The sequence below is a fragment of the Falco biarmicus genome, chromosome 3 (assembly GCF_023638135.1).
Source record: "Falco biarmicus isolate bFalBia1 chromosome 3, bFalBia1.pri, whole genome shotgun sequence".
In the NCBI taxonomy this organism is placed as follows: domain Eukaryota; kingdom Metazoa; phylum Chordata; class Aves; order Falconiformes; family Falconidae; genus Falco; species Falco biarmicus.
Window position 1 is genome coordinate 115,592,080 of NC_079290.1, and position 10,843 is coordinate 115,602,922.

A 10,843-nucleotide genomic window follows, 5' to 3' on the forward strand; every position below is an offset into this window, starting at 1 on the left:
TCATGAGAATTACTTCTGAAAACGACATAAGGAACAAAAGCAGTTGGCTGAGGTCTGCAGCAGACATCCTTCTCCAGTGCTGGGTGGAAAGGTCTGCAGCAGCACTTTTCTGCACGTCCAGGGGCATGCTGCATGACTGCCTCTCCCCTAGAGCACACTCATTGTCTTAATTTTACAATCAGAGCTTTGTTTTGACACCTCAGCAGTTGTCAGCTGTTGCGTGTTTTTTTTGTTAAAAAGAGTTCAGAACCACCTCCCTTTGGATGCTGACACTTCAACAAACAAGTCCTTGTTACCACATGACTGATCTGAGGCTGCTTTTTTTTTTTTTTTTTTTTTGCTTATGGCCAGGGTTTCTAGAAGATGACTTGTGCTATTGAATGGTGACTTGTGTACCGCTTCCTGCAGTGCCAGAGCATAAAAGTCAGAAACCTGTTTTGTGCTGGGATTGAGCCCTGAATTGAAAAATGCTGTTGCGGATAAGAGTTGTTTGTATTCTGGTGTCTGCAGCAGGTGTGTTGGGGTAGTACACTGAGCCACAGGGCAAATGTGAAGATCTTAACTCCTGCCCAAACAAGATGCATATCATCTTTGGTTTCTCTGAAGTGTGAGAAGTGGGTACAGCTGTACTTGTGCTCTGAGGAAAGATACTTTTTAGGTGGATGGGGTACAAAGCTGCTGTATTGTACAGGTGTCTTAAAGAAAAAAACCAAACAACCAAAACCAGCACCCCAAACCCTTCCTGTAAGGGTGTCCACAGGTATTTGTGCAGCTCTGCAGAAAGACAAGGTTGCACTTGGTGGGCATGAGCAGCCACATAACCTCGAAGTACTCTGCTTCAGTAAGTGCATTCCGTCGGAGCAGGGAGGCCCTGGGTTTCACGGCTCTGCTAGTGTCAAATGCTCGGTGGCACTGCTCTCGGTGAGGTCCTGTTTGTGTCTGTGATCTTGTGGCTTGGCCACTGGCTTTGTTTTCAGGTTAACTCCACACTGGAGCATCTGGCACTGCCAAGGTGACAGACTTAACAAGTTTTGAGGATGGAAAAGCTGGTAGGGGATTTTATTTTTTTTTTTTTTGAGGGGGGTGATTGAGTCCTGGACCACTTGACCAGCCTACTAGGGCTCGCTAAAGAAAGAACCTCAGTTTAAAAAGCTTTCATGGATCGCACTTTCCACTTTTGATTGCATTGGAATTGTACTTAACCGAAAGCTGACATTGCACTTTTGAGTGAAAGCGAAACAGTGAGATAAAGCCAGGCTGGGTGCACTGGAAGGCTGGGATCAGACCCTTTCCATGAAGCATTTCCACAAGTGTTCTGATACTTCATAACTTAAGGTAAGAGAAACCAAGAAACCAAACTACCTGCGGGGGAGCTGCCGCCCAGCTGCAGTGGGGGCATAGTGCAGGTTTGGGGGTTTTAATCACATGTATCAACATTGCGAAAGCTGGGAGCACAGGGATGTGGGTCAGGATCCACCGGGGTGGTGAGGAGGATGGGACTACAGGGCTGAACTTTGAGACGAAGGCCTGAACCTGCTACAGAACACGCTTATGCAAGAAGCTGAGCATCTAGTGCTACCTAATGGAGATTTAAGCGATTGCTGGATCAGATCCCATAAACAAGATCAGGCATAATTAGCAATCAAAAAAAAATAATCAGGTTTTCATTTTAATGTATTTCTTTGCCTGCTGAGAAAAGACCAAGTGTCCCAAATACTGTGTGTGGGTTTTCTTCCTATCTTTTCAAGGGATGGGGGAGGAGAATGACGGCACTGCCAAACCCCAAATGGTGTTAAGAGCACAAAGAGACATTAAATGTTTTTCACTTGCCAAAGCTGTCAGCTCTCCGCTCGGGGGCCTTCTGTTCCCTCGTCTTAGTTCTGCTTTACATGGCTGCCTGTGTTACACTTCACTCGTGCTTTGTGCCTGGGGTCTGAGCTTGGTCTGCTTCCTCGGAAAGCTGCTGGGGGCGGAATGAGATGAGGGGTGCAGATAGTAAGAGGATAGGAATGATACTAGAAGTGGGGGGGGACTGGCTTAGGAAGGAAACCGGGAATAATAGTGTCTCTGGTGGGGAAAGCTGGACTGTAAACAGGCTTTAAAAAAGTAAAAATACAGCAGGATTTCTGAGGCCAGGCAGCCCCCTGTGCGGTAGCAAATTACAGAAGCATGGGGGTGGCCACTGGGGGGGCTTGGCATGTGGCAGGGAGCGGAGCTGCGGCGGTTCAGCAGGTGCCGTGCCATGGGGGGGGCAGGAGGGGGGTAATGGGAGGAAAGAGGGTCCAGAGCCCCACCGACCCAGACCCACACCCCCCCCCTGCCCCAGCTGTGCTCATGCTCTGAAGTACAGAAAAATAATTCCTGGGAAAAAAATAATAATTCTTGGGAGGGGGGCTCGGTCCCTGGCTGCCCCCAAAGCGGGTTTGGCAGGGCTGGTGCTGCCAGGAGGATGGAGAGGCTGCCCGGGCACGGGGCTTGGTGACCCTGTGCTGTGAGGAAACCAGTACAATATATATTAATAATAGAAAACTATTTGTGCTGTGGAAGGGTAGCAGCAGCTGTATGCACTGGAGCCAACTGGCGTGTGAGCTGCTGGTGGCTGAGTCTGTGCTGTTAAGGAAAAATTCAGCAAGATGGGTGGCTGCTGCTTGAGAAAGGAGAGGCTGTCAGAAATAAGAGGTGTTTGAGGTAACGTTCTCGACATCTCATGGGTATGTGGGGGTTATGATTCGGAGTACAAGCCAGATTAACGATTTCCAGTGCTGCGCAGGATGTGCTCCATTTGTAGCTAGGAGGAGCTTTGCAAATTAACTCCTGCTCCAGCTAGTTTTGGAGGCTCTGAAGTAAACACCGCTCCCTTTCCTGCCTCGTGCTTGGCTGCTCACAACGCAGCTTTTCCCGCTGCTTTTGTCACAGCGTCTCCCTGAGCAGAACTGGGGTGCCTTTCCCGTAGGAATCTGGCTTTCAGCAGCCGTGACAGGGTCACACGCGGTTGGAGCTGAGCCCCTTCCCCACCATCTCGCGGGCAGCGGCAGCCCTGGCACACAGGCAAGTTCTCTGGGCGGTAGAAGGGCAGTGTTTTCTTCCTGCTTATCAAATTTTGGTCAAAATAGGGTCACCCGGGAAGTTCTGCTTTTTGTTCTCATCTCCCTGGCAGGACTCAAGGCTGTTCTGCTTCAGCACAGTAGCTGCAAGTCCGGAAGAGGTTTATGAAGTTAATTTTTCACCGGCAGCCTGTGCATGTCGCAGTGTTACAGGAGGGTTTAGGAGGCCACGTGAGGGTCAGGATTGCCCTCTTCGAGGTGCTGCCCTGAGACAGACCAGTTATTTTTGACGTGGGGCTTCTTTAACCAGGCGAGGTAGGAAAAGAGCATTCGAGAGCGAAGCCGAGCAGCAAACAGTCTGGTTTTATCTGCATCTGTGCCCCTCAGGTTCAGACAGGCATGAGTTACAGACCTATCTACTCCATTTTGACGAGGAAATTACAGAGACACTGAAAATAAACAGTTCCATCCCCTCCTCCTCCTCTTCCCAAACTTTGAAGAGCTTTTCCTGTCTGAGCTGTCCGTGAAATGACTGTGCTTGCCTGGAGTTGAGGTGTAAATCGGCACTGGAGCTGGACGAGAGCTGGGCTGTTCACAACTTGTCTGAGCAAGAGCAGGTAAGGAGGAGGGGAAATTTAATTTTGAGCACGTTCTGTTCAATGTGTTTTTAAGGCTGTCGTGAAAAGGCAGAACAAGCCATCGAGGCTGCCTTTATCTTGGTAAGGACAGCAGCTTCAAAAATGTAAACCTGGAAACGCCTGCTCACAAAGATTATGCTGCTGGACCTCAGTGATGCAACAGGATGAACTCACTCAAGCTGTGCTGTGTGCACAGCTGCACTGACAATCAGGAGCTGAAAAAAGATGGTAAAAACTCTGAACATGGAAGTTACGTCTTCTGTTACTGGTGTTATAGTTATTTATGTTCTCAAATGCACTCCTCCTGAGGCAGAGCAGGTCATCTCATTATTTGTAAATAACGTGGCTCATTTGTAAAGACTGATACTGCAAGCGGTTTACAAAGGGGAAAATCTGGCCCAGTCTTGGAGTGTGGAGTTTGTTTAGCAGTTCCTAAACTGCTGGGAAGGGGTGAGCTAGGAACTGATGCGTCCTGGTGTGTTAATTATTGTGTCAGTTAACCCCATACTTGTGTCCTCTACTTCTGTACTCCTCCAGACTGTCACCTGTGCAGCACAGGGCACTCCAGGGGTTCTTAAATCTTCCTTCAGCCTCCTCCCTATTACTGTTTTTAGTGATTCTTTTATTTCAGCTATAATGAGGCCACTCTCCAGTCCTGCATGATTTACGTATCTTTAGGGGAAGCAAACACCAAACAAAGCATTTTGGTTGGGTTTGTTGTTGTTTTTTTTTTTGAGTAAAGTCACTGTGAAATCCTGCAGCAAAACTTTATTTCCATCCCAAAGGTTGTTTTGCGTGGTGGGGACCTGGAGTTTGGCTGCATCATGGCGACGGTCATCACTGAAAAGCTTAGCCGCCTCTTCATTAATGTGCGGCAGGTCCCCCAGCTGCTGGCCCCCCCTTCTCCCTCCACCGTCAGCAGTTCAGAGGTGCCAAAGGTCTTCTGGAAGCCCTACATCCACACTGGCTACCGGCCGGTGCAGCAGACCTGGCGCTATTACTTCTCAACACTCTTCCAACAGCACAATGAGGCCATCAATGTCTGGACCCATCTGGTGGCAGCGCTGATCCTGCTGCTGCGGTTCCAGCAGCTCTCGCAGCGAGTGGATTTTCAGCAGGACCTGCATGCCCAGCCCCTCTTCATAATCATCGTGGCATCCATCACCTACCTGACGTTCAGCACCCTCGCTCACCTTCTGCAGGCCAAATCTGAGTTCTGGCACTACAGCTTCTTCTTCATGGACTATGTGGGTGTTGCCATTTACCAGTATGGCAGCGCTCTGGGGCACTACTACTACACCATCGAGCCAAGCTGGCATGAGAAGATCAAATCGTTTTACATGCCAGTGGCCATCCTGTTAGCATGGCTGTCCTGTGCCGGTTCCTGCTATGCCAAGTTCCGCTACCACCAGTCCACGCACCTTCTGAGCCGGCTCTGCCAGGAGCTGCCCTCTGGCCTGGCGTACATGCTGGACATCAGCCCTGTGGTCCACCGCATCTACACCGCGCCGCCCTCCGAGCAGGCTGACCTGGCCCTTCTGTATCACAAATGCCAGGTGCTGTTTTTCCTGATTGGTGCCTTTTTTTTCTCACACCCTTACCCTGAGAAGTGGTTCCCAGGGAAATGTCACTTCTTTGGGCAGAGCCATCAGATTTTTCACATGTGCCTGGTACTCTGCACGCTGGCACAGATTGAGGCAGTAGTGTTGGACTATGAGTCCAGGCGACACATCTATTCCACTCTTCAGGGTGATTTGGCGCACAACTTCTCTGCCCTGTGCCTCTTCACTGTGATCTGCTCTGTCCTCACGGCTGCTTACATGGCCCGGAAGGTGAAGAACAAGCTGAGCTTCAAAGAAGAGTAAGAGCCCTGAAGGAGAAGCAGGTGAGCTCACCCCAGGGGTTGATCTGCAGCCAGCTGTGGCGACGCTGGCATGAACCTGGCCACAAACTTCAATAAGAGGAATGAAACGCTTTGCAAACTGTTACTTGGCAGTCTATAGGGAGAGAAAGAGCTGCTTTTTTAGTTCAAGCTTGTTCTTAAAAATAGTACACTGGTTTAATTCACATGTCTGAATAAATAGTTGCAATAAAATGTGGTCAGCGCTGCAGCCATGTTACCCTGACTGTGGTGGGCTAGGCAAGGTTCTTGGAAGCTACCAGGCCTCAGAGCAAAAGGTAAGGAAATGTCACCTGGGCCCTGTTAGCAGTGGCAGAACCTAACCCATGGGAACAGGCTGAGGGGAGCTTGTATAAAACACAAGTGAGGGCAGCAAATTTGTTTAACACTATTTCAGGCCCCTTTTTTGTGGCCTAGGGAGTTGTACCAAGCTACCACGCAGTGACAGGGCCCTGCCTCTTACCCAGCAAGGGTGTGGGTGTGAGAGAGGTACAGACTGTCCTTAGTGCAGCAAGAGAGCAGGGGAGCATGGCTGGGGGTCATTTGGTGGCCCCAGGGCAGTGACAGGGCCCACAGCACCCTCAGCACTGGATGAGGCTCTGCAAACAGGCTGTGGTGGCTGGAAGCACACAGCCCTGACCTGAACAGGGTGCAAACGCCGGGCAAGAACCTGCTGGGCCTCAGCTGCGGCCTGTAACAAGGGGAGAAGGCCCGGGAAAGGCCAGGGCCCGGCCCGGTTCGGTTCGATAAACGGCTGGGCCAGGAAGCATCTGAGAGAGGGGAAAATGCAGCTGTTTCGTGCTGCTCCCCTGCCCTGTGCAGGGGCTCCGGCTCCCCACCCCGCGCTGGGAGCTCTGCGAACGCTCTGCCCCGTCCCGGCGAGGAGGCACCGCGCAGCCCCGACCCCGCCGCCGCGCTTTCCAACCAGCGAGCTGCCGCCCGCCGCATTATATAAGGCACAGCCTGGGGTGGGCGTGGCTTCGCCTGCCGCTCATCCTGTCCCACCGCTCGGATTGGTCCTTCTCTACCAGGAGCGCGCGCAGTGGCTGTGGGCGGCCGTTAGGCGGGGGCGGAGCCTGCGGCGCGGCGGGAACGGGGAGCGGGGGCCGCCGCCTGAGGTAACGCTCCGGCTCTGCCGCCTGAGGTAACGCCGCGGCCCCGCCGCCTGAGGCAGCGCTCCGGACCGTCCCTCGGGGGTCCGCGGAGGGGCCTTGCGCAGCTCCGCGCTCCGGCCGGTGCCGGGGATGAAGCGCAGGCGCAGGGGCGGCGAGGCCCAGCAGGCCGGAGCGTGCGATGTCTGGCTGGACACCGGCGAGCTGAAGCAGAGCGCGTCGCAGGTGGGGTGCGGAGCGGGGGTCCCGTCTGGGGGGGCTGCTGGGGCCGCCCCCAGCGCTGCCGGCCGGGCTGTGCCCGGATCCCCGGCCCAGGGGGTAGGGGCTGCTGTGGTACTGCGAGTGAGGAGAGGGGGCCGGGCTAGGCCTTGGGTCGGGGGGAGGATGCAGAAACGTTTCAAGAGGTGTGAGAGGGACGTGATGGGGTTGGCAAAGCTGGGACTGTGCAACCCAGCAGAGAAGCCAGCAGCCTTGGCCCTGAGTGTCCTGCTCTGTCTGGGTGACCGTGCTTGAGCAGGTGGTCAGACAAGCTGGCCTCCATGGGCCCCCTCCAACCTCAGCCATCCAGTGATGGTGGCACGGGAAGAGGTGAAGCATTTAGCCAAGGTGGGAGGTGTGCTGCAGCGCTGGAAGAAGGGTAGAGTTGGTTTGCATGGCATATATTCACTTCCTACTTGTTTCTTTCCCTACCCAGTCTCTCCTAGCCAAGCCAAAAGTATTTAATCGGATTCTGGAAAGGAAATACACCTCAGTCGCTTTCACACAGACAAGAGCCTCTCAGCCACGCACCAAGCAAACCACCATCTCCACCTTCTTCAGCACTCTGACAGGTAATGCAGGAAAGCGTATGCCCCTGTAGGAAAATAGTTTCAGGCCATAATAGAAAACGCCTCTCACTTTATCTCTTGGCAGCTTTATTAGGCAGAAAAGTGCATATTTTTTCTAGTGAAAAGGGTAAAGGTTGAAGGTTTGAACTCCCAGAAGGGATTTTGTGATGGTTAATCCAAATGCAGGCACATTTTGCAGTGTTAGATTAAACATAAGTAACAGTAGTCACAGCCAAGTCTTCACTGGTGAACAATCTGAACTCTAAGTAATGCACCAGGCTTTACTCCCTATAAAACTGGAGTTTTCAGAGGAATGTTGGGAAGCCTGACTCAGCCCCAGTGCTGATACAAACTGTGGCAAGATGTCCAGTTCTGGGTTGCCTGATGGTGTCACATAAAGGACAGTCCAGTCGGGAACACCACTTTGGCTGGGATGGGGTGCAGTCTGGGCAGGAGTGCCAAGCCTGGTGGTGTCCTGTGGGCAGCACTCCCTGCCCAGGGAAGGGGCAGCGTCCAGGGCGATATGTGCCAGGTTTGTTCTAAACAATAGCAGTCCTAAATTGTTGGTTAAATGCTCTTGGAAGGACATTATAGCTGGAAGTGAAAATTAATGTTACTTGGTTCAAAAACATCCCTGTAAGGGAAATAGGCGGGACGTGAGCGAGGAAAGCTTTTTATAAAGGATTGGATAAAGCCTCTTCTAAAGAATGCAGTGTTTAATCCAAACTGAACCAATGAGGGTTCTGGAATATTTAAGCTAATTAAGCCAGCTCACAACCTCTGTGCTTTTGAGGCTGCTTTTGTGCTCTGGAATACAAGAAATTGTGATTTGTCTGGGGGTCTCAAATTAACAAATATGGAGAGAAATGAAATGGATGCAGGAACCGCCAGCGTAGGATTGTGTCATTGTATGTTGTAAGTTGTGTAATGGCTACTTCATCAACATTGGACTAGTTCAGCAATAAGCAGATGAGAGGAAGTGTTACATAAACAGTACAATTTAATTATTTGACAGAATTTTTGTGTTGTGATAGGGTCATTGATGTTTTGTTGCTTTGGATTTGTTATCCGTACTCCTTTTGAACATGTTGTATGCTTTCTTCTGTTTCCCGCCCCCCCCCCCCCCCCCCCCGCCCTTGATTCCCTCGATCAGTTGCATTCACTTACTTGCTGTATGTGTTTGGATTCATCAAATGCTGCTGCTGGTCACCCAGAGGCCTGTAGGATTTAAGATGCTGGAGTACTTCTTATTTGGTTGGTTGGTTGTTTTTTTTTTCCTTTTAGCTTACTCTGAATTGAGGATGAGCTTGCTTATATTGAGAAGTTTCATTAGGTTTTATATTGAACGGCTTCAGAAGCAAATGTGAGACTTGATGCTTTCATCAGGTGGTGACAGAAAGCTGTAGAAGTTTCACTGTGGAGTTTTGTGGGGGGTTTTTTGTAGTGGTTTTTTTGTTTGGTTTGGTTTTGTACCTCTTGAGCTGCTGCTTTTGAAGAGAATGTCAGAGGTGAACTGCCTGGAAAGCTGAGAGGAGGAAGGCAGAGAAGCCAAAGACTGAAGCAGCTGGAGCTGCAGCTCTTGCCTCTCACTAGAGGGAAGCTTACTTATCTGAACTATTCCAGCACTGCAGGCTGCCGTTCCATCGCAGCCTCAGCCCCGCGGTACAGATCGTGGTGAGGCAGTGGCGGTGCTGGTCTAGTGTAGAACAGTGCATGGCGCTGCTCCAGGGAGCAGTAAAGTGGCAATTCTGAGTCCAGCGTCAAGGAATGGTGCTGGGGGTGGTGAGTAACACTGAGAAATGTGTGTGTCAGCTCTGGCTTTAACCAATTCTATGTTGTTTTCAGATGAAAAAGACAAAGAAAACTCCAGGCCATCTCCTTTCATCCCAAATAAAGACTGTAAAGAAAAAGGTATTTCTTCAGCTGCCTCCCCTGTGAAGATCTTGGCTTTGCCGCAGATGGAGGAAGCCCAGAAACAATCCTTCAGAGTCGAGGAGACGGTGCAGGTTACACCCCAGCATCGTGCACAGAAAGCGCCGGACTTGCCAACTCCTTCACCAGACTCTTTGGTGCCCCACGCAGAGTCCCCCGGCGAGAGCGAAGCCTCCTGTGGGGCAGGAGAGGACTTCTGCTCCTGCAGCTTCACCCAGGATTCAGAGGGCAACCGGGTCATTGCTCACAGAAATGAGTCTGATTTATTTGCTGGAGAAATGGTTTCAGTAAGTGGTGGCATAACTTCAGACTGTGGGATAAACAAACGCGAGGGCGAGCTGCACCCAGGGAAGGCCAAGACCAGCCTTGATTCCCAACCGAGACTCGGTGCAAACCAGAATAAGAAACCACAGCAATCAAGTAGTGTTAATTCTTTAATTGATTTCACTGAGACTGAGAATATAAATCCTACTATAATGAGAGGCGGCACCTGGGCTGCTGGCTTTTATTCATCCCCACGAAGACCGGCCAGAGCACAGCCTCTGAGAGAGCGCAGCCAGAACAGTTGGGCCGAGGAGGGATGGGGCAGTGAGGCGGGGCTGGGCAGGCCCTGCGGGCAGCTGTTCACCCAGGATTCGGAGGGGAACAGAGTGATTGCTCACCACTGCCAGAACATCCCGTCCCCTTGCAAGGACAAAGGCAGCTCTCGCAGGCAGCTGCCTGACTCCCCCTGCAAGGGCTGTTCCAGCGACGCTGCAAAGAGCTTGAACAAACTGGGTGAGCAACAGTTAGATGAGTGCTATGATTTACTGTTCACGCAGGATTCGGAAGGGAACAGAGTGATTAAGCACTGGTAAGTGACCTCAAATGGGTCACCTGTGTCACCTCTTGTGAAGCCTCAGGAAAGCATTTTTTTATAAGAAAGTGGTCGGAATTAGGTAAGTGTACCCCTTGCTTCTGTGTGTATGGTCTAGCCAACAAACGCAGCAGACCCATGCAACAGGCAGGACCTCTGTGTTGTCTGAAGTTTTGCTTTAATAAAAAAAATAATTACTGAAGGAGTATGTTTATAATGGCTTGCCTGTTTCAGTCATGACTACAGCCTGTGTGGCTAAGGCCTGGCTTTAGTACTGCCTGGCGTTTTTCTCACGTGCTTGCTGTTCAGAGCCCACCGCGAATGCACCTGTATTTCTTAGGCTCCTGGAAGTCTGTATTTAAAGGTTTTTCTAGGCCCAGCTCAGGAACCACCCTGCCTCCTTCACATTCGCTGCCGTTGGGAAGCGATAGGCTCAGCTTATCTTAGAACCACGGCTGTGCCAGCCCCAGTACACGACAGCTAGCGTGTGTGGCCATGAGGGGAGGGAGACTGATGTGTTTCCACGTGTGCGTC

At 51.4% G+C, this 10,843-nt stretch overlaps 2 protein-coding genes across 4 annotated transcripts; both read left to right on the forward strand.

Annotated features, from left to right (window-relative positions):
* Window positions 1-73: 73 nt before the first annotated feature.
* PAQR7 (progestin and adipoQ receptor family member 7) lies at window positions 74-5,793 on the forward strand. 2 transcript variants are annotated; one of them, XM_056330996.1, is made up of 3 exons: window positions 74-1,335; window positions 3,432-3,661; window positions 4,468-5,793. In XM_056330996.1, exon 3 carries the CDS (start codon window positions 4,507-4,509, stop codon window positions 5,545-5,547), a length of 1,041 nt encoding a protein of 346 aa, XP_056186971.1. In that variant the 5' UTR covers window positions 74-1,335; window positions 3,432-3,661; window positions 4,468-4,506; the 3' UTR covers window positions 5,548-5,793. The 2 variants fall into 2 exon arrangements, with proteins under 2 accessions (XP_056186971.1, XP_056186972.1); XM_056330997.1 differs by having other exon boundaries at window positions 3,545-3,661.
* Window positions 5,794-6,697: 904 nt separating this feature from the next.
* AUNIP (aurora kinase A and ninein interacting protein) lies at window positions 6,698-10,514 on the forward strand. Of its 2 annotated transcripts, XM_056330992.1 has the most exons (4): window positions 6,698-6,919; window positions 7,389-7,524; window positions 8,675-8,775; window positions 9,367-10,514. In XM_056330992.1, exons 3-4 carry the CDS (start codon window positions 8,715-8,717, stop codon window positions 10,308-10,310), a joined length of 1,005 nt encoding a protein of 334 aa, XP_056186967.1. In that variant the 5' UTR covers window positions 6,698-6,919; window positions 7,389-7,524; window positions 8,675-8,714; the 3' UTR covers window positions 10,311-10,514. The 2 variants fall into 2 exon arrangements, with proteins under 2 accessions (XP_056186967.1, XP_056186966.1); XM_056330991.1 differs by lacking the exon at window positions 8,675-8,775 and having other exon boundaries at window positions 6,699-6,919.
* The last annotated feature ends 329 nt before the right edge of the window (window positions 10,515-10,843 follow it).

What these genes read in the sequence shown, in the direction of transcription:
- PAQR7 (XM_056330996.1), top strand. Translation starts at nt 4,507, where the DNA reads ATGGCGACGGTCATCACTGAAAAGCTTAGCCGCCTCTTCATTAATGTG.
- AUNIP (XM_056330991.1), top strand. Translation starts at nt 6,827, where the DNA reads ATGAAGCGCAGGCGCAGGGGCGGCGAGGCCCAGCAGGCCGGAGCGTGC. An exon ending in TGAAGCAGAGCGCGTCGCAG is followed by an intron (nt 6,920 to 7,388) that starts GTGGGGTGCGGA and finishes TTCCCTACCCAG; the next exon opens with TCTCTCCTAGCCAAGCCAAA. An exon ending in CTTCTTCAGCACTCTGACAG is followed by an intron (nt 7,525 to 9,366) that starts GTAATGCAGGAA and finishes TGTTGTTTTCAG; the next exon opens with ATGAAAAAGACAAAGAAAAC.